Raw genomic sequence first — 21,754 nt, forward strand, 5'->3', positions numbered from 1 at the left:
ATGGAGGATTTGCTCCCAGGCTTTAAGGATGGGGTTTATGGGTGGGTGCAAGAGCAGAGTGGGGGGGTGAGTGGGTTCCCTGTGCCCGAGGACTGGTGGGAGCACAGCCTGGGCCACTGAGGGACCCACGGAATTAGAGAAGCTGGAAAAGGCCTCTGAGGTCATCAAGCCCACCCTGTGCCCGATCCCCACCTTGTCCCCAGCCCAGAGCACTGACCACCACGGCCAGTCCTTCCTTGGACACCTCCAGGGATGGGGACTCCACCACCTCCCTGGGCAGCCCCTTCCAGTGCCTGACAACCCTTTCCAGGAAAAAATTCCTCCTGATGTCCAACCTGACCCTCCCCTGGCACAGCTGGAGGCCGTTCCCTCTCCTCCTGTCCCTTGTTCCCTGGGAGCAGAGCCCGACCCCCCCCGGCTCCCCCCTCCTGTCAGGGGGTTGCAGAGCCAGAAGGTCCCCCCTGAGCCTCCTTTTCTCCAGGCTGAGCCCCCCCAGCTCCCTCAGCTGCTCCTGCTGCTCCAGCCCCTTCCCCAGCTCCGTTCCTTTCCCTGGAAACGCTCCAGCCCGTAAATGTCCTTGCACTGAGGGGCCCAGAACTGGATACAGGACTCGAGGTGTGGCTTCACCACAACAGGGGAAGAATCACTTCCCTGGTCCTGCTGCCGCTCCATTTGACACAAGCCAGAGGTGCCTTTGGCCTTCTTGCCCACCTGGGCACAGGCTGGCTCACGTTCAGCCTGCTGTCAACCAGCACCGGCAGAGCCGCTTTGCAGCCGCTCCGCCCCAGCCCTCAGTGCTGTGCCCCGGAGCGCGGGACCCGCTCGCTCCCCCTCGCGCCCCCTCACGGACCCAACATGGCGGCAGCTCCTGCCCCGCCCCCTCGCGCGTCGCGCGCCGGCGCGGTGACGTCACGCGCGTCGCGCGCCGGCGCGGTGACGTCACGCGCAGCGCGTCCCGCCGGTGAGCGGCGGCCGCAGTCTGAGGGGTCCGTGAGGGGCCCCGGGGGGGGCACCCGGGGAGGGGTCGGGGCTTTGTGAGGGCTCCGGGCGGCGCTCACCGGGGTCACCGCTCCCCTGGGGTCCTCCCGCGCTGGGGTCGGGTGAGGGGCTCAGGGGGACATCGGGGGTGTCCGTGCTTTGTGTGGGCCGCGGGTGAGGGGCCCCGGGGGGTGTTCGGGGTATCGGTGCTTTGTGAGGGCTCCTGACGGTGCTTACCGGGGTTAACGCTCACCTGGGGCCGGGTGAGGGGCCCAAGGGGGGTGTTCGGGGGTGTCGGTGCTTTGTGAGGGCACCGGGCGGTGGTTACCGGGGTTACCGCTCCCCTGAGGCCCTCCCGGGCCGGGGCTGCTGGGCAGGGCGGGTGAGGGGCCTTGGGGGATTCCGGGGTCTCGGTGCTTTGTGAGGGCTCCGGGCGGTGGTTACCGGGGCTGCGGGTCCGTGAGGGGCCGGGGGGTGCCCGGGGGTGCCGGGGGTGTGAGCGCTGCCCGGTGCGGGGGTGACACTTGGCCGCTCCGCTGTGTGTCCCGCAGGTGTCCCGCCCTTTCTGCTGCGCGCGGTCCCACAGCGGCGGATCCATGTCTTTCCTTGTAAGTAAACCCGAGCGCATTAGGGTGAGTGTTGAAGACCTCCCAGCTTCCCTCGAGTCGGTACTGACGAGCCTCGCGCTTTGTGCAGAGGGGGCCGGGCCTGGAGAGCACCGTGAAAGCGCAGGGAAACTTAATTACGGGGTTAATTACAGGGCGGGGATGGGTGTGCGACCAGCGCTGGTTAAAAAACACTGTGCCGAAGGATTTATTGCTGCACGCGTATCTCCTTGGTGTGCAGCGGGGCTGCAGTGGGCCTTGTAATGAAGAAAAAGGGCCATAATGCTGTTTATTTTCAGCTTTTTTTTAAGAAGTGGCCGCCTCACCTGTGTCACCTGTTTGTTTTTCCCTTCACTTTGCTTGCAAAGCTAAACTCAGCAGCTGCGTTTGATTCTGCTTTTTTAAGTGAGGTTTCCTGCAACACAACCACTTTTAATGCCTTAAAATGGTACTGTTACAGACAAGTTTTGAGCTACTATAACCTAAACACTCGTTGGTGCTTTCTAGGACTGGCTTCCCTTGTGCTAAAAAACATGAGCTGTTTTTTAAATTATTTTGCCAAGTAGACAGATGCTACCCTGGTAATGTTTGTGATTTGTTGTTTAATACTAACTTCGTGATCAATACTCTGCTAGCTTAAAATTGCATATTCTGTTTTTTATTACGTGTGTAGATATTTTTCTTTCTTTGAATTACAGTGTTGGATAGTAGTAGAACCTAATGCTGTGAAATTTCAAATGTGAATTCTGGAGGAGAACAACAGCTTTAGAACCTTTATGTTCTAATCAGTAGACATGTAACCAAAATACTTAAATTTTCTAAGATTGTAAATTGTGAAAGCTTTTTTTTTTTAACACCTATTACACCCTAAAACCCAATTTATTTGCCTGTAAAAGGGAGTTGTTGCATGTTGGTAATTTTTGCTGTATGTGCATGTATAAAAACTTGTTTGAATTATTAAAATGATGTTAGTTTTACTGCATTTTAGTGCATGTTGGTTGGGAATAACAGCGGTGGGTTGTCACAAAAAGGGAATGTCCTTGTCCAGAGTGAGGATATAACTGATGATGCAGCAAATCAGTTCCATAATTACTGAAGTTACATGATTCTCCTGTGGGTTTTTTTGGGGAAGGGGGGAAAAGAAACTTGGCTCCAGGTGGAATAACTGATTGTGGGGAGGATTTTTCTGTCTTTCAGCGGTGGGTGTCTGAGAAGTTCATTGTTGAGGGTTTAAGAGAGTTCGAGCTGTTTGGAGGTAAGTTCTCTACTCTCCTAAGATGACATTGTTAGAAATGTTTTATTTTAGCTGCAAGGTCTGTTAATTTGATGGTAAAGATGTATCTTAACACTAAAAGAGGTGATTCAATCTGGTTGTAGCACCAGGTCTGGTTATTCAGGCTGGCAAAGCACAGAAATTTAATGTGGAAGTGTTGTCCTTTGGAAATCAGTTCCATGTTGATTACTGTACTATTTTTATCTGTATTTCTCAGCATAACCACTTTTTTTCTTATGCAAAAGGTGGCTTTGGGGTTTGGTAAAGTTAATTATGATTTTCTGAGTAAAAGTGGATTTTGAAACTGCTGATGGCTCCCCAGTGTGCCTGCAGAGACCTGATGGGTTTGTGCTCTGCCTTGTGCATAAAACCCCAAATTGCCCACTAGGATGCAGAATTCCTGATCAATGACATGGAAAAAATCAGCGTAGGAAATATGTCTAGACCTTGAGCTTTCAGGTGGAATGGAGGAATTTTTATTGCTTTGAATAGTTTTCGATAGTTTCTTCTGTATTTAAGTGTCACCTCTGAATGTGTTTAGAATCATAAAGAGTTTAGGTTGGAAGAGACCTTTGAAGATCATGTAGTCCACCCCCCTGCCATGAGCAGGGACATGGCAGAGGGATATTTAGGGCTGTAATTAAAAAAATTGCCACCTTACATTTCTGTCAAATATATGAACAGTAGCACTGTTTGAATCTCTTTAATTCCCATATGTGTATTGAAATTTTATGTAAATTAAATAATAACAAAGACTTGTGTATATGTGGTATCAGAAAGTGTCATGTAGGGTTATTTGCTCAGTTTTCCAGCTATATTTTAATGTGTTGAACACAACATGGTGAACAATTAATTTCTTTACTCCAGAGCAGCCTCCGGGTGACTCTCGGAGAAAAGTAAGTGACTTGTGCAGGCTGTGGTGCTGTGGTTCATTGCATGGAGATTATTCCTTGTGGAAGTTTGATTTTTCTTTTTATCTTAGTTATATATCTCATCTCTGTATTTAGCTCTACAAGTGTGGAAGCAGGTTTCACCCTGGAGTGGAGATTTTGGTGTGTGGTTTTCAAACTCTTCTGTGATCAGCCAAAAATTTAAACTCAAGTCTCTTGGATTTGTACTGGTGTCATCATCCCCTCTCCCCCCAGCCTCTCGAGGGTCTCTTTTTGAGGTGACTTAGATCTGATTCTTCAGAGAATGAAGGAAGAGGTTTGGTGGTCATTTTCAGAGCCAATTCCATGCCTGATTTGCCTCCTAAAAAGTAAAATCACTCCCAGCCATGGGGTGTTCAAAAATGTACATCCAAAATGTGGCAGTTGAAAGCTTCACCTTGGTGGTGTTTGTTCTCCAGGACCTGATCACTCTCTGGTTCATAATGAGCACATAAAATAGCACAATTTACAGGACAATATTTTTGTCAAAATGATTCCCCACCTCCCCACAACACACTGAAACATCTCTGTGTGCAGGTGTTGCTCTAGTTTAAGTTAATTACAAACATGAATTAAGTGTGATTTGATTATAACTGTGTCAGTTCAAGCTTCTTATAATTGATTTTTGTGCCAGTGTCTGTAATTTACTGGCACAAACAAAGCTGAAAATAGGAGATGTATTTGGAATTTGTCTAAAATTGAGTACATTCACACCTTTTTGAAATGGCTGAGTGTTACAGATATGCTGGGCTGGAAGCAAGTTGAGATTAGCATCTGTTTTGGTTTTATTAAAGTATTCACTTGGGGTTTGGACACTTTTACTGATTCTCATTTTGAATTTTATATCTAAATAAAAGCCTTTTTTTTCCCAGCAAAGCTGTAGAAAAAAGTAAATAATTTGGGGAGAGGGGTGGGAGGAAAATTTCTGTTGCTTGTGCTGGAAGTGAGTGAGGGAATGAGGAGGTGGAGAGGAAGGCAGCAGAACAAAACTGATATTCCCTCTTCCTAACTCAGAGGAATGTCACTTGGCAAATGCAGATCCTTGCAAGCATCACATAACTGATTGTGCTGTGGCATTTATACCAGTAGTTGCCTTTCAAAGGTTAATTTCCTTTAAATCTATCTCAAATTAAGATCAGCTCCAGGAGCTGTAAAGCCAGCTCTGAGTGAATGCTGGGCCATAAAGCTGCTTTTGCCTTTGACCATACACCAAAAGTTACCCCGTGTGAAACCACTGAGGAGCTTTTTGCAGTATCTCATAAATGACATTTCAGTTTAACTTTCTTTTTTTTAAACTCTTGTATGGTGTCAATAAGTTCCTGGTAGAGCTCCTTTTGCATTAACTCTGTTATTGGTCACTGCTAACATGAGGAGAGGTGAGTGAAGACCTCCTACTGGAAGACTTCAAAAGAGAATTTACAGCATCTTTCCATTACTGTACAGCCTACACCATTAATGAGATTAAATTTATTTAATTCTTTGCATCTGTTTTGTTGGCTCATGCTCTGTCTGGAGTGGACTTTAATAAAGCAAACCACTTACATGTTGCTCAGTGTCCCCCTAGCTGTCACCGCTCCATAACTGCTTCCCAGCCTCCTGCTTCCATCTCCTTGGTGGTGCCTTTCTGCTTCAGAGGTTTCCATCTGCCTGTGTGTCTCTCCTGGCAATCTGGCTGCTGGCAGGACTGTGTGAAATTGCTGCAAGAAGTGATGAATGATACAATTGGGATCAGAACTGACAGACCTCTTTAGCAGAAGTTTGAAATCCTGAGTGGGAAGTTGCTGCCTGTTCTGAGCCAAGGAACAGCGCTGTAGTCTTAGGACTAGGAGAAAGGATTTGAGAGTGCTGGTCCTGAGACAGGACTGAGTTGTTTGAGCTGAAGTTATACCCTAGCACTGGTCACAAATCTTAATTTTTGCCTTACTGGAAAAATATTTTAAAGGCAGGCAGTGTGCTGTTCATAGCCAGTTGAAAAGGTGGAACTTGGGAAGTGTGACTCTTTAGTTTACTCTCAAAGTACACTTGGGGACCCAGAGGTAATTTTCAGCAATTCCTGTCTGTGCTCTTTGCATGTACCCCGTGCTGAGGGTAGAACAGGAAGGTCCTTGTTTTTCAGCTGTCACTGGGCTGTTTCCATCTTTCAGTGATGGAAATAAAAAAGGGAGTTTGCTGTCACACTAGGAAAAGGCACAAACCTCTTCTGCTTCATGCACCATGAGAGAAGGTCTGATAAAGGGCATTTGCTGTTGATGAAGAATGAGGTGGAAAAATTGAGCTGACGTTCCAAATGTCAGGAGGAGTTAATGTGCTGGAAATTCGAGATAACTAAATGCGATTTTAGACACCAAATAAATTCTAATCCCCATTTGGATGCATTCCTGGTGACTTTGGAATTTGAGGGAGTTGGAAGGCATAAAGGAGCTTTGTAAGAATGTTGAAGTTTATCATCTGCAAAATCCTACTTGGGAAGATTTATGTGTCTGTAAATAAGGCAGAAAGCTTTGTGTCAGATGGAGTGAGGGAAAGCTGACAGGCTTGGGAGTGCTGCTTCCCCATGTGCTGGTGGGGCTTTTTTATCCCTTTTTCCCCCTCCTTTTTTTTTTCTGTAAGCACTAATGCTTTGCAGTTTTTGCTTTCATTTGGAGCTTCTCTTTTCACATGTGTCTGATTTTCTTCATCCCTTGTGCCATTCAGCTAAGCAGCTTCAGCTGTGCTGGGCTTATCCCAGGTGAGCAGGTGAAAAGCAGGAGCCCCAGCGTCCACCAGGAACTGCCACAGTGAAGGGAAGTGCTGGGAACAAGCTTCCCTTTGGCTCTTGCTCAGGCAAACAGGATGGTGGCACAGGAGTTTGTAACTCATGGGAGAAAGGCAGTTACCTTAAAGCAGTGCTCAGGCTCTCCTGGGAAATAATAATTGGCTTTATCCAAATATTCCTGAATAAATTCTAGCTTACAGTGGTTAACAACCTACCTGTTACTTGTTTGGTAACACAGATCTCTGGATCTTCTGAAATGAGGCATCTCCTGAATTTCAATTGATAAATGACTATTTAAGAGCATTATAACAGCAATGAAATCCTCTTCTGTATTCAGTACTGCCATTATTTTGAGGTGTGTGATGAGGTAAGGCACAGATGATTTTTCCAGCAGGTGATCTTTGTTTCTTTTGACCTGACTTCCTTTTTTCCCCCAGACAAATGAGGCGAGCTCCGAGTCGATAGCTTCTTCCCCTAAAAGGGACACCATGAGCAACTTCCTTCCAGACAGCAGCTGCTATGAGTTGCTCACCATCATAGGTAATTCTGGAGGGCTGGAGGATCAGAATCTGCTTTGCAGAGAAAACAACTTGGACAGATTGTTGGCCTTTTCTTGATTGATTGCTTATTTTTGACATTAGGTGTCTGTCATCTTTGATTTTAAACTCACTTGAATAAAAAATGAGATGCCAGTCCTGAAGGTTTTCAGCTGGGAGGTGGGTTAATGATACTGGGGGTGCAGTACAGTCAGCAGAAGCAGCCTGAAACCTGTCCTTGGTGGTCTTGATCACTTTATTTCTACCTCGGTCTTGAATTTGAAGGACAGGATAATATTACTGGCTAGGAGGATTCCTCTCAATGGGATACCTGCCAAGGAAAGTGGTATCTGATGGAATGATTACTCTTTTTCACAAGGCCAAGAATAGTTTCAGTAAATGAGCGTAAAGATGGTTAGAAGGGTCAAGGACTGGAGGATTTCTCCAGAGGGGTGTGGTTCCAGAAGGGCTGGAGGATTTCTCCAGAGGGGTGTGGTTCCAGAGGTGTTGCTGAAGCTTTAATGCCTTTTCTTTCAGGCAGAGGCTTTGAAGACCTGATGGTTGTGAACCTGGCCAGGTATAAACCCACAGGAGAGTATGTCACAGTCAGAAGGGTGAACCTGGAGGCCTGCACAAACGAGATGGTCACGTTCCTGCAGGTAACACCAACCCACGATGGGAGCTGAGGAGAGGACAGAGACAGCTACAGCTGTGCTTATCAACACTGCAGCCATGTTTCTACATTTTCCAAACCTAATCAAAACATCTTTTTTTTTTTTTATTTCAGGGGGAACTTCATGTTTCCAAGCTCTTCAACCACCCGAACATCGTGCCATACAAAGCAACCTTCATAGCTGACAATGAGCTGTGGGTTGTGACATCTTTCATGGCCTATGGTAGGTGGAGAGGGGATACCTTTGTCCCACCATCATATTGTGTGAACTGAAATGAAGTGGAAGAGGTGAAGTATCCTTGGGGCTTTTGTTCTGACAGGTGGTGTTTTGTTTCTTTTTAGGCTCTGCAAAAGATCTAATCTGTACCCATTTTATGGATGGGATGAGTGAACTGGCCATTGCATATATCCTCCAAGGTGTATTGAAAGCACTTGACTACATCCACCACATGGGCTATGTACATAGGTATTAAAAAAATAAATTGATCCATTTTCCTTCTTTTGGAAGCTCTTGGAAATACTGCTCAGAGTAGAGCAGAGAGGATGATTCAGGAGACACTGAACACATTAAGTTTTGTATTTGCTGTTGGAGCAGATCAGTTTGATACTCATGGGAGATGATATCACTGACCTTACTAAGCTGCAGGAAAGTGTCACTGTGGAACAAATTTGTCCCAAAGACCACTGTATCTGAAATCACAGTCCATAAGCTTTAGTCCTGCATTTCTCCTTGCCACAGAAACATTCTTTGGGAACATGCAAAGGGGGTGAAGAGAGTCCCATTAATGTTTGTAGAAGTGGTCCCAGGATGGTTGTTTAGGAGTCTCAGTGTCCTGGTAGGAGGCTGTTCAGGTGTTGTCCTGTGCATTGAGCTGTCCAGTGAAGTAAAGGCAGAGAACCTGACTGTTTTTCCCTTCTTTTCCCAGGAGTGTCAAAGCCAGCCATATCCTGATCTCTGTGGATGGGAAGGTGTACCTCTCTGGCCTGAGGAGTAACCTGAGTATGATCAACCACGGGCAGCGACTCAAAGTTGTTCATGACTTCCCCAAGTACAGCATCAAAGTGCTGCCTTGGCTCAGTCCTGAGGTCTTGCAGCAGGTGTGTTTAAAAAACCTGCTTGTGTTTAGTGATCTGTGGCATCTCTGTGTAATACTCTGAGTTGTTAGGGCACCTTCAGGGGGTGTAGGGAGGGGGGACGTGACAAAACCCAGGGAGTCACTTTTTGTTGTGATGAGCTGTCCTTTTTTTCTGTCCTTATTGCCTCAGAAAGTGACCCCCCAGCAAGGGAAAACTTGTATTCCTGTTGGAAAGGGAAATTGCTGAACAGTAAAAAGGTGTTTAAATGCAAGGAAAAGGAAGGGTAGAGACTAGAGGGAACAGATTTGGGGTGGGTGCAGGGAAACTCTGACAAATTTATCTATTTGAGTAAATAGTTTAACTGTAGGTACCTCTACAGATTGTCTCATTATGAAAGGGTCACATCAGGTGCCAGTTACCCCAAGGCAGATGCCAACCCTACCAGCTGGCTGATTGCAGTTGCACAAGTGTTGCCCTTAACTGTGTGTTTTAACAAACCAAAACACCCCAGCACAATAAACCAGTCTGTCTGTGGGTTGTGCTGTTCCTGCTCTAATCATCTGGGTTTGCTGACTTGCATATCAAATCATGAGTATTGCCCAATCAGTCACATCCAAGTCCTCAGGGCTAATCTTTCTTTTCCCTTTCATGTAGAACCTCCAGGGTTACGATGCAAAATCTGACATTTACAGCGTGGGGATAACGGCCTGTGAGCTGGCAAACGGACACGTCCCCTTCAAAGACATGCCTTCCACTCAGGTGAGGTTTGGAAGCTGCTCCTTTCTCATCCTTCATCCTGGCACATGGAGCTGCTTCGCTGCGCTGGGATGCGAGGACAGAAGGGTGCTGTGCCTGTGTGAGTGGGAAGTCCCAACTGTCTCGCTTACTGTCTGTGATGTTGCCTGTGCCCTGCTCTTCCAGATGCTCTTGGAGAAGCTGAATGGAACCGTTCCCTGCCTGCTGGACACCACCACAATTCCTGCTGACGAGCTGACTATGAAGACGTCCCGCTCCAGTGCTAATTATGGGATGGGTGAGAGCACGGCCGTCAGCAACGTGCGAGCGGCCAACGGAGAGCCAGCCCTGCACCCCTATCTCCGCACCTTCTCCACCTACTTCCATAACTTCGTGGAGCAGTGCCTCCAGAGGAACCCTGACTTCAGGTAAAGCCAGGTGAAAGCTGCTCTTCACACCTGGTTAAGCTGTGGGAGTCAGCAAAGTTCAAAGTTTTCTTTCCCAAAGTGTGGTGGAGGGAGGATGTGCTGCATCCACTGAGGAGAGCAGTCCAGGTGTGTAAAACAGAGCAGTGTTAACACTTCGAGCGCTTTATGAGAGCCTGAAGGACTCCTTGACACCCTTCTTTGGGGAGTAAATGGTGCAGCACATCAAGGAAACAAACTGAACAACTTGAATTTCTGGCCCCGTAAGACCACTTTTACCCAGTTCCACTCACTCTGCTCTTCAGCCAGCAGAGAATTATGATGGGAAGGGATCAAGAGCTGCATTTTCCTCTGTAGTGAGGGTGGGGTCATCTATAGCCATGACAGACTTCTCTGGCATGTCCCAGTGCTTGGAAGCTGTCCTTGGCCAGATGTTGGGAGGAGCAAGTAGGTAACTGGAGGGTTAGAAAAAAGGTTGAACTCACCTCACATAAAATATTATGTGATATTAAATACTTAATAACTGTGCTCCTGGTGACAAAAGAGAGATACCCAATAAATGAGAAATGGGAGAGGCAGGAAGGACTGATCTTTTCTTCTACTACCTGACTTCAAAGGCTGACATGTTTTCTTGTGTGCTTACTCCATTCTCCCTCCCTTCCACAGGCCAAGCGCAGGCGCTCTGCTCAGTCACCCCTTTTTCAAGCAGGTAAGGAACTAATTTATCTGCAGGTAAAGCACAGTGGCTTTGCTGTAGTTGTCTTGCTGTGTCCCTGAACCCGAGGGTGGGCCCGTTGAGTCGCTGAATTCTCTGTGATCTGAAGGACTGAGTCAGTTTGGTGGCTGCAGTGCAGTGGTGATCCTCTCATCCCCCTGGGCGTGCATCTCTTATCAAACAGGGGTTGTAAATCTGCCTGTCCCATGTGTCACAACAGCTCTTCACCCACAGGCTGTTGAGTTCTGGGGCGAGGCAGTTCTAACCTGGTCCTTCACAAGCCCAAACGAGTGATCTGTGGGTTTGCTGCCGGGTGTTGCTGCCCAGGGGTGGAGCAGCACCTGAGCAGCCGAGCTCTCTCTGCTCTGTGCAGATCAAGCGCCGCGCGTCCGAAGCGCTCCCGGAACTCCTGCGCCCCGTCACCCCCATCACCAACTTGGAAGGGACACAGCCCCAGGATCCCAGTGGCATTTTTGGGTTGGTGTCAAATCTGGAGCAGCTGGATGTAGATGACTGGGAATTCTAGAAAAACAGGGACTATGCCGAGTTCTGGAGGAGCTTTCTGGACGTTGTATTTATTGGTCCTGCTCATAAAAGCTGATGAATGTTACACACAGAAGAGTTTACAGGTCTTTGGGAAGGAACTTCAACTGCCTGTTTACTTAAGAAGTAGCCTGGAAGCATGGACAGACCTGAGCTGGGAAAGGATCAACCCAAGGAACTGTGGTGTATTCCAGATGGTGCAGTGCCCAGAGCCCCCACCCTTGTGGCTGAGCACTGGTAGATCACTTGAGGGGGTTGAGTGAGTTTGTGTAGTTATGGTCTCTATTTATGTGTTTCTAAAAATCACTGGCTTCCTCCTATCACAGTTGAGGCTGCATGTCCCTACCCTCTGTGGTTCTTTCTCTTTTAAGGGTGCCTTAGAGTTGAGGGGAGGTGGGCAGCTCTTAGTTTTGGGCATTCTCTTAGAACTAGTCAGATTCCTGTTAGTGTTGTCACAGGGCAAGTGTTGATGGGGACAAAAGGGATTATGTTCTTAGTTACTGCTTTGTGATGGAAAATGGGAGATCAAAGACAACCTGGTGCCATTCCAGGCACTCTTGCTGCATTGGGCATTCCTGTGCAGCACTGGATTCTGCCAGTTCTGGAGAGGGTTTTTGAAGACTCCTCCCTCGATGCTGAGCACTCTGAACTCCAGGTCAGACAGGACCTTCCAGCCTCCCCTCCCAGCTGCCTCTGTCACCAGAGCAGTGGATGCCTCTACCACAAACCAGCTTTTTTATCCCCATCCAGTTGAACCTCGTGCTATCTGGGCTGGTTTCACAGCACACAGCACTCTTACCAGCTTGTTCTTAGTGATTTACCCTGGCAGAGAGGAACAGTAAGTTGATTTTCCTGCTAAATCCTCTTGCTGATGACTCCTGTACAGAACTGAACTTCACCCCTCCATCACCAGAGCTGTTCTGCCTTCCCTGGCTGACTGACAGGTAAAAGCTGCTCACATGGCTCCCTGTGATTCACGACTGTGTGACTCTGCCCTGCTGCTGTGGCAGCTCTCCCCCATTCCACAGTGTTTGGGGTTTTTTTGGAGGTGTATTTAAGGCTTTTCGTTTGACTTTTCCAAGGACCACTGGTGCTGGAGGTCGTCTACTCTTTATTGGAGCACTGAGAATCTTCATGTAGGTGCAGTTGATGGGAGTAGTGGTGCTGGCAACGGGTCCTTCTTGTGTTTATAAACTGTACTTGAACCCAGATAAAGTTTGTTACTCTAGTTTTTTGCCAAAACAAATAAAATATTTCTGAAGTTGTTTTTTAAGTCTGCTGTTTCTGCAGGCTGATGGGAGTGAATCAGAGGGTGACACAGGCTGGCTGTGCACACTTGCTCTTATCTCCATACAGGTCACCAGTTCATTGCAGCTGCCTTCATGTTTCAAAGACATATTTCAGCGAAATCAAGAAGCTGCAAACACCTGCACTTGCTCTTTTCTGAAACTTTCAGTGAAACCCTTCTCCCAGCACAGGGGTGTTTATAAGGTCAGGCCCAGTTCCTCTCCAGGATCAGGTTTGTCTCCTGATTTAATCTTATTAGAGTAAGTGGATCTTAATTTCTTGGTTTGCTATGAAGTCTGCAGTTTGCAGAAATCCTTATCAGGGCTGAATCCCTGGTACTTAAAGCAAGAAAAAGCACAGTACCACTTGTCATGAAACCTTTGGGGCTGAGTGAAGGATGGTTGGGGGCTGGGTTTTCTCACAAACAGGGCAGATTCAGGAGCTGTGCTGCCCACTGAAGTTCATCCCTCACAAGTTCTAGTAACCAAGACAGGAGGGCATAAATCCCCAATGCCTGCAGTGCTCCAGCCTCCTTTCCCCTGAGTTAGTGTTTTTAGGGTGAAGGATGAACTTGATGCCAGCTCATATTTCTCATCCCTGTCCCTGCTTGCAGCTTGCTCCATGCTCAGAGCTTATGGACTTAAATTAACTTGGAGAGTTTTATGCTTACACAGCAGCAGGATCAGTGCAGAATTAGGAGTGAACAGCAGCCCCTTGGCCAGAAGCAGTGAGTTATGAACTGAACATTCAGCTTTCAGCATCTCCTTCCCCGGGTGCATTGGGGTCCTGGGGGGAGCAAACAGCCCTACTCAGCCACAGCTCTACTACTCACCTCTTCTGCCAGAGCAGCAAATGAGTCCAGCACAGCTGGACACTGTTCCAGAAGCTGCTGGTTGGATACACAACCCCTGGCTCCAGGTGTGAGGGTTTTTTTTTTTATCCTACAAAAGCTTTATTCAGTTATATACAAAACAGGGTGCTCTGCTACTGCCCATCCTCGCTGTGGTCTGACTGCTGCTCCTCCTCTTCCTCCCCTTTGTGTTTTTCCAGTTTTGCCATGAGCTCTGAAAAACAGGAACAGGCAGGATGAAGTGACAGGTGCAGGGGCTGTCCCACACCAAAGCCAGGTCCTGTGAACACCCAGAGCCAGGGCAGCTACCAAAGATCCTTCGCCTGCAGAGGCTCAGCTCAGAGGGTATCCAGCGTTGGCTGAGTCCAGGCACGACCTGGTCACTCCATCACTGCCTTACTGATGGGACAAGCTGCTCCCCTGGCACGTCCCCCTTCCCTCTCCAGAACTCACTCCCTGAATTTCCACACCAAGGGCAAGCACAGACCCTCATTTTGCACCCACTGAGCCTCCCAGGCCATGATTTAATATCTCCTGGCACTAATAAAGCTCTGCTGGCAGCCAAGAGCTCTCAGCTCCAGGGCCAGGCCCAGCCCCAAGAAGATCCATCAGGAGCTGGTGCCTTTGCTGCTCTGGAAGGTCTCCCCCCAGGTGTGTGTTACCTTTTGCTGGGTTGAAGACCCCGTTGGTTTGCTTGTCACAGACGTAGCAGCGCTGGGATTTGCGATAGTGCTGGAGGGCACAGCTCTCACAGAAGTAGTGCCTACACCTGCAGGGAGACACAGGGCTCACTGCAAGTCACCAAACACAACCACTGTGGCCTGCAGGCAAAAATTAGACTGCTGGTCCCAGGGGGAGCAAAAGTGAGCTGCAGGCAGAGCTTCCCCTGCATCCCTGTCCCAGTGAAGGTGTTTTGGCACTGCTTCACTGATGTGGAGTGACAGCACAGAGCCACCAGTGACCTCTTCTGACACAGGCACCAGGACAGCCAGCAGTGTGGGAGAGGGCTGCCCTCAGCCTCCTCTTCCTCACCAAGCTCTTGGCTTCCCCATTCTCCCATTCTCTGCTCAGGCAGTGCAGTGTGCCATTCCAGGAGGAATGAAGGCGTGACAAAATCCCAAGGTTGAGGAGAAAAATTATGTAATGAGTCAGCATCTGTGAAAATCTAAGAAGTGCCTGAACAAGGGCTTGAGATCACTTCCAAGGGGATGCTCCAGATGCAGCTATGAGGCTCCCTGGTTCTCAGAGGACTTCCCCACCCACCAGAAAGCCATGGCAGACAACAACCAGGTTCCACCCACAGCCTGTGGGCAGTGTTTGCCTCAACAGTGAACGACTCATGAGCTGAATCCACAGCATACACGTAGCTCCTCGTGCCAAACCACCACTCACTTGGTGACCACGGGGTTCTTGAAGGAACTTCTGCAGATGAAGCATTTGAAAGGCATGTCCTCCTCATCACTGCTCACCTCGTAGTTCTCCTCGTCTGCAGAAGAGAGAGTGAACCAGACCAGAGCAAGAGCAGCCAGCCCAGCCCATGTGTGGGGCATGAAATATTAAATATGAGGAGAGCACAGCAGGTGGGATTGAATCTGTGCTGGAAAGAACGGAGCTCTGGCATCTGGGTGTTGCTGATGTCAGTAACACATGTGGGCCTGGGCTATAATTAGGGCTAATGAGCCAGGGGGCCTGTTGCTCATCTCACAAGAGCAAATTCCTTTCTACCTCACCCACTCACTGCTATAAAGAGAAACATCCTCCAGCCCCCTCATGTTTTTTAGACTTTCTTCCAAACCAGCTGCCACCAAAACTCTGGCTCCAACTGAACAGAGAACACCCTCTTCCCCTTGAGCTGCACAGCAACGCTCACGAACCCTGGGCCACAGCTCTGGGCACTGAGTGAGAAAAGCTGATGTGCCCAGGGAAGGGTCACAGCTCCTGGGCATCCGTGGGACAGATGGTCCCATCTCTCCAGTTCCACAGACCCACACAACAGCAGGGCTCTCCTGTCACAGAGCAACAGGGGAAATCACCCTCTGGAGTGGAGTCACTGGTGGTCCAAAAGCAGCAGCTCTAAGCTTATCCTGCAGCAGGGAGTTCCACAGCTTTGGAATAAAGAGCCCTTTGCTGTCTCACACTGCACACACCAGGGGCTGGATTAATACTAGACCGAAATCCATGATGAGAGGCAGGATGTGGTGGCCTCCTCCTCAGAGGGGCCGTACCGTTGACCCCGTAGCGCCCCTCGTCCAGCTCCCGCTCGATCTGCCAGCCGTGCTTGTAGTCCGAGCGGTCGTGCAGGAACTTGCAGCTGTCTGAGCAGCACAAGGAAAAGAGGAATTAACATCCAGGCTGGGAGGGCACAGTGTTACCAGCACGTTCATTCCTGAGCTTTGCCCAGCAGGTGAGACGTGGGTTGCTCCCCGCTCCAGGGCAGTGCCAAGCTCCTGGAGCAGGTACAGGACCCCTCAGTGTTGACAGGCTGGGAAGATCATCCTCCCTGTGCCACAGGGACAGTGCCAGCAGTCAACACACGTGGGAAGTGGGATAAGGAACAGGAAATCCCATCTCTCCCATGGCCTCGGTGGGCCCGCACACCTGTGGGAATGTGGGTCACTGGGACATCCCAAGGGTCCCTCCCAGGACTCCCATAATCCCTAATTAGAGGCCCTGGGCTTTCAGGAGGGCCAGCACAAATGACAAGAATGTTCCATGAACAGCTCTGCACCAGCATCACACCCCAGACCTGCACAGAAGTGCCTGTGAATCAGTCTCAGCACCACAAAAGGGGATCAGAGCTGCACTGGATCCCTTTGCAGACCTGGTGCATCACTGTTTCAGCTGCAGGGACGACCCACTCACCCCCAAAGCCACAGAACCCCGTCTCTTTGTAGTCCTTGCAGATGTCAGGCTGGTAGTCCCATCGCACCGTGGCCCGAAGGTGCTCTGGAGCACGGATGGGGCCTTTCCTGAAAGGGGAGAGAGGGCTCAGGGTGCCTGCACAGCAGCCCTGGAGCAGGGCCTGGCCAGAACCAGGCACCAGCCCTGTCAGACAAACAGAAACTGGCAGTGACAGCAAAGTTCAAGCCCCAAACAGGTGCCTTTGGGATGGTCCCAGTTCCCCCAGGCTCAAACCAACCCACCTGACCATTCCCGAAGAGGCGTTTCCCATGGACGTGTCCTTGGGCTTCACGTACTTCTGGTAGTTGTTAATGCCACGGTAAATTTTATCATCTTCCTTTCCTCTCAGCTCCTGGGAGAGCAAGAAGAGGTGATTAGGATCAGGAAAGCTTCATGACAGTTTAGCTGTCACCACTATGATACCAGCCTCCCTTCCTACCCTGCCCTGCTTAACACCAAGATGCCAACAAAGCCACAGGATTCCCCTATTTGCAAGGGTTGCACTCTTGGTTTTTCAAGTTTCCAGGGAAGTAGAGACTCCAACTCTTGCTGGTGTGCAGAAGGGGATGAGTAAAGCACAGGCACTCCTGCTGCAGAGCACCAGCTCCTCAGAGCGAGGCTGACTCACCTCCTGGATTTTCTGGCTGCGCTCAAAGATGGCCTGGGCGTCCTTCTCCTTCTCCGTGTCCAGTTCATACACTGCTGTGGCTCCCATGTCTTCTGGGCCAACAGGTTTCTGAAAAGGAAGGAAAACTTGTGACAAGAGTGGAGGGAAAACCTGGACAAGGCAGGGAGCTCCCTGGCTACCTGAAGCAAGAACTGGACACACCTGATTTACCTTCTATCAGTTTCTGCCATCCCTTGGTACCCACCAGGGAGAATCCCCCATGGGCTGGAGGCCAATTCCCCACTGCTCCCAAATTTTAGGCTGCAGCCAGGAAACACTTGGCCTTATTTTACTCCTGCACACTCAGTCCCAGCTCAGCTGGAAGCTGCACTCAGGTCTCCCACATCCAACACTTCAACCACAGAACCCTCCTGCCCACACATGGGATGTCACATCTGAACTTCTGACCTAGCTGGGGGTGGCCAAAATTCAGTTTTAACACAGTGATCTGGTTTAGATTCCTCTGTAATGGACTGAACAGACACCTCTTCCTAGGTTTTATCAGATCTTCAGGAACAGCTGCACAGAAACCGAAGAATAATTACAGCCAGCCTCAATTAAACACAAATCCAACTTGGGTGCCAGAAGCTTCTGGAGACCAAAGCTGTCACCTCCTCCTGTCCCTTCCCGTGCTCTCCAACAAGGAGGGCAATCAAAGAGCCCTTTGGGAGCACCTTAAAGCAGTGAATAATCACAGCACGAGGTTATTTTCATATTTGTCTCTAATGTGACAAGGAGACCTCAGCCTGACCCTGAGCTTTGCCTGAGGACAGCCAGGAATTATTCCCATTTACACAGAGAACACACAGTAAGGAAATAGCTCTGAAGAGGAACATATGTGGATATCTTCTTCTAATCCTACTGATATCCTGCCCAGGCTGATACTGATGGGCAAAATGTCACTGGATCAAGAGGGAACTAAGAGTAAAACCTACTGGGGAGAGCAACTTGAGCTGTGCCCAAACTTCACAGCTGATTTCTCTCCAGCCCAGCTGGACATGCCACCCATCAACCCCAAGAAACCAATGACCTCTCTGCAGCTTTTACTCCATCAGGAATCACAGGGACAAAGACAGGAGCACCCTCTAAGTCACCTTGAATTCCTTGGGAAGGAAGGTGGTCCCACACCGAAAACACAAACCTAGCAGTTGGGCAAAGCTGATCCAAGTGCTCCCTCTCCTGAAAATTCTGTGCAATGTTGGGCAAGTCCAGTGGCATCCTGGGGTTTTAATCCCCACCTCTAGGAGGGACAGGCCAACCTAGGAGGAACTATCAGAATAAACCTAGCACAAGGTGCTTGGCTGCTGAGACACAGGGGTGCATCCATAGATAAAAAAGAGGGAATGGCTGCTCCCACACTCACAAATCCACCGAGGTGACACCCCAGCCCCCCTGCTGCCCGTCCTTACCGCCGACCTGGTGGATTTGTAGGTGACCCCGATGTCCTTGGCAGGGTCCTCGTCCTCACTGCTGCTCGGGGCGTACTCCGGCCTCTCCCTGGTGCACCTCCGGGTCTGAGGGGCGGCAGGGCAGGGATTGGGGGTGGAAGGGCGCAGCCCTGGGCCTGGCTGGAGCCTGGCAGGCCCTGCCGTGCCCCCTGGGCGCTCCCCTTACCTTCTGGATCATGGGGTTGGGGGTCTCCCGCCGCCGCTCCTTCCTCACCACTGTGCTGCCCTCCTCCCCGCTGCTCTCTGCGGGGACAGCCCGGCCTGACGCTCTGCCGGGGGCAGGCCCGAGGCAGCCTCCCCCCGGGGACAGCCGCGGGAGGCCGGAGGAACCTTCCCCCCGGGGCAGAGCCCTTCACCCCCCATGGCACCGGGAAGGGTCACAGAACCACACAGAATAAATACCCTGAGCTGGGAGGGACCCATAAGGATCGTCCAGTCCAACCCCAGCCCTGCCCAGGACACCTCAGCAATCCCATCCTGTCCTTTAGAGCGTTGTCCAAACCCTCCTGGAGCTCTGGCAGCCTTGGGGCCGTGCCCACTGCCCTGAGAGCCTGTTCAGTGCCAACCACCCTCTGGGGGAAGAACCTTTTCCTGAAATCCAGCCTGACCCTCCCCTAGCACAGCGCCAGGGGTCCTTCCCCCCGCGTACCACACGGACACAGGCTGAGCAGGGCGGCCGGGCCCCTCCGTGTGGGCAGCGCTGGGGGTGGCACCAGGCCCTGCCTCGCCTCCACAGCGCACCTGCCCTGCGCGGCCCGGCTTCCCGCGCCCTCGGGGTGCCCCCAGCCCTCACCCTGCTCCTGGTCGCTGCTGGGCCGTTTCCGCCGGCCCCTGCCCGCGGCCCGGCCCCGCTTCTTGAACACGAAGCTGCAGACGCTGCTCTCCTCCGCCATCTTGTGCCGCCGACACTGCGGGGCGGCGGATAGAGCGGCACAGGGCGGCCGGCCCGGGCAGCGCCCCCTGCGGGCCCGGAGGGCTGAGCGCCCCGGGCTGCGCCAGGCTGGGCCGGGGGTCCCCGGGGGTCCCTGAGCCGCTCCCCGACCCCAATCCCCGATCCCGATCCCTCCTTGCACTCTCCGTCCCCCCTTGCTCCTTCCCGCGGCCCCCGAGCCCGGCAGCGGGGGCGGTTTCCGCGTTTCCCCGCGGGCCCGGCGGGTTTCCATGGCAACGGGGACGCCGCTGGGTCCCAGAGCCCTCCGGACCCCCCGGGTGGGCACGGGAGGGATCCCGGACCACGGACCCGCACAGGGTGTGTGCCCCGGCACGGCCCTGTGCCCCGCGGGGGTGTGAGTGTGTGTGTGTGTGTGTACATGTGTGTATATTTGTGTGTGTACGTGTGTGTGTGTTTACATGTGTATGTACATGAGTGTGTATGTACATGAGTGTGTATCTGTGTGTATGTGTGTGTGTGTGTACATGTGTATGTACGTGTGTGTACGTGTATGTGTGTGTACATATGTGTACGCATGTACATGTGTGTGTACGTGTGTGTACATGTGAGTGTACATGTGAATGTGTACACATATGTCCGTGTGTGAGTACATATGTACCTGTGTGTGCATGTTTGTGTGTGTGTACGTGTGTGTGTACATAAGTACATGTGTGTGTGCATGTGTGTACATACATATGTACATATGTACATGTGTGTGTACACGTGAGTGTGTGTGTGTGTACACATACATGTGTGTGTGTGTACTCATGTGTATATATGTGTGTTGCATGTGTGTGTGTATGTGGGTGTGTGTACATAAGTACAGGTGTACATGTGCGTGTGTGTCCATGGTCATGGGTGTGCACATGTGTGTGAGCGTGCAGGAGCCTGGCAGCATGTGCGTGTTTGTGTGTGCGTGCACATGCATGTGGGTGTACATGTGCATGTGTGTGTGTGTGAGAGCGCACACACATGTTCACACATGTGCACATGCATGCATTCCAACACGTGCACGTGTGTGTATTTGTGCACTAGTGTGCACAGGTGTGTGGGCAGGGACATGTGTGTGCATGTGGACACAGGTGTGAGAGGGCACGAGTGTGGCAGCATGTGCATGTGAGCACATGTGCGTGTGTGTGCATGTGTGCTCCTGTGTGTGTCTGTGCACATGTGAGACAGCATGAGCATGCCAGCCTGTGCACATGTGTGTGTGTGCTTGTGCATGCATGTGCAAGATGTCTGGTCATGGGCATGTGTGTGCACATGTGTGAGGGCATGAGCATGCCAGTCTGTGCATACGTGTGTGTGTGCTTGTGCGTGCATTAGTGTGCACAGGTGTGTGTGTGTGTGCCAGCATGTGCATGTGTGGCTATGGCTGTGCACTGCATGTGTGTGCACGTGTGTGAGATGCATGAACCTGCCAGCGTGGGCATGTGTGTGCATGTGTACATGTGTGTGTCCGCTGGGGTGTGTGCATGTGTGTGAACATGTGTGAGAGGGCACGAGCACCTCAGTGTGTACATGTGTGGGGTGTGTGTGCATGTGTGTGAACACGTGTGAGAGGGCACGAGCACCCCAGTGTGTGCATGTGTGGGGTGTGTGTGTGCATGTGTGTGAACATGTGTGAGAGGGCACGAGCACCTCAGTGTGTGCATGTGTGTGAACATGTGTGAGAGGGCACGAGCACCCCAGTGTGTGCACGTGGGGGGTGTGTGTGGTGTGTGTGCACAGCTGTGTGGCCGTGGCACGTGTGTGTGTGTGTGTGTGTGTGTGAGCACACGTGTGCCCCTGCAGCGTCTCTCTCCGCACAAGGACCCTGGTGCTGGGGACCCTCCTGGGCCGTGGGCTCAGGCCCCAGCTCAGGACCCCCCTCAGCGGGTGCCAGGACGAGTCCCCAGCCCTGTCCTCCCTCAGACCCCCATCCCGAGGCTCAGGGAGTCACACCCGGCCTGGAGATGGGATCCTTTGCCCGTGTCCGTGCCCAGAGCCCGGGGCAGCCCGTGGGTGCTGTGCTCGTTCCCTTCCCACACACCCACCCTTGTTTTGGGACAAAAGAGACCCCCTGGATGCTCTTCTCCTCCCCATGTCTCGACAGATCCCACTTTGCAGCCCTCTGGTCTCCGCTGCCTGCTCTGTGTGACCGTCTGGGCCGGGATCTGCCCGGCAGCAGCTGATTTTACCACGGAGTGGAATTCCTCCTTTATTTGCGCTCGGTGACAGGGAGCCTCTTCAGCACAGATGCTATTTGGGCAATGCAGAGTGGCAGACGTGGTAAATCATATCGCTGCTGTCTCCCTGTCCAGTAAACACTTCCATAAAATCCTTGATTGTGTTTTTTTGTACGGGGAGTTACAGGCAAACTGCACACAAAGCACCTGGCTCTGCCTCTGGGCTCAGACTTTGGGCCACCTCCAGCCGGCGTTTGG

General features: G+C 51.0%; 2 protein-coding genes across 11 annotated transcripts; one reads left to right on the forward strand and one right to left on the reverse strand.

Moving 5' to 3' along the window:
* Positions 1–972: 972 nt before the first annotated feature.
* STRADA (STE20 related adaptor alpha) lies at positions 973–12,517 on the forward strand. 10 transcript variants are annotated; one of them, XM_032711547.1, is made up of 13 exons: positions 973–986; positions 1,530–1,610; positions 2,781–2,838; positions 3,724–3,752; positions 6,978–7,080; positions 7,614–7,735; positions 7,864–7,972; positions 8,092–8,215; positions 8,676–8,847; positions 9,481–9,585; positions 9,748–9,989; positions 10,653–10,695; positions 11,075–12,517. In XM_032711547.1, the coding sequence occupies exons 2-13, from the start codon at positions 1,575–1,577 to the stop codon at positions 11,225–11,227; spliced, it is 1,296 nt and encodes a 431-aa protein (XP_032567438.1). In that variant the 5' UTR covers positions 973–986; positions 1,530–1,574; the 3' UTR covers positions 11,228–12,517. The 10 variants fall into 10 exon arrangements, with proteins under 10 accessions (XP_032567438.1, XP_032567437.1, XP_032567443.1 ...); XM_032711546.1 differs by lacking the exon at positions 973–986 and adding an exon at positions 999–1,100; XM_032711552.1 differs by lacking the exon at positions 973–986 and adding an exon at positions 999–1,100 and having other exon boundaries at positions 1,530–1,586.
* A 941-nt stretch (positions 12,518–13,458) lies between these two features.
* Positions 13,459–19,323, reverse strand: LOC116798871 (E3 ubiquitin-protein ligase RNF113A-like). The gene is given in 11 exon segments (XM_032711556.1): positions 13,459–13,563; positions 13,566–13,595; positions 14,044–14,150; positions 14,774–14,867; positions 15,607–15,696; positions 16,244–16,350; positions 16,525–16,634; positions 16,911–17,018; positions 18,359–18,463; positions 18,564–18,640; positions 19,191–19,323. Coding segments are annotated over 11 exon segments (1,008 nt in total). The 5' UTR covers positions 19,291–19,323; the 3' UTR covers positions 13,459–13,483.
* Between the last annotated feature and the right edge of the window lie 2,431 nt (positions 19,324–21,754).

Source organism: Chiroxiphia lanceolata, chromosome 26 (assembly GCF_009829145.1).
Source record: "Chiroxiphia lanceolata isolate bChiLan1 chromosome 26, bChiLan1.pri, whole genome shotgun sequence".
Classification (NCBI taxonomy): Eukaryota; Metazoa; Chordata; class Aves; order Passeriformes; family Pipridae; genus Chiroxiphia; species Chiroxiphia lanceolata.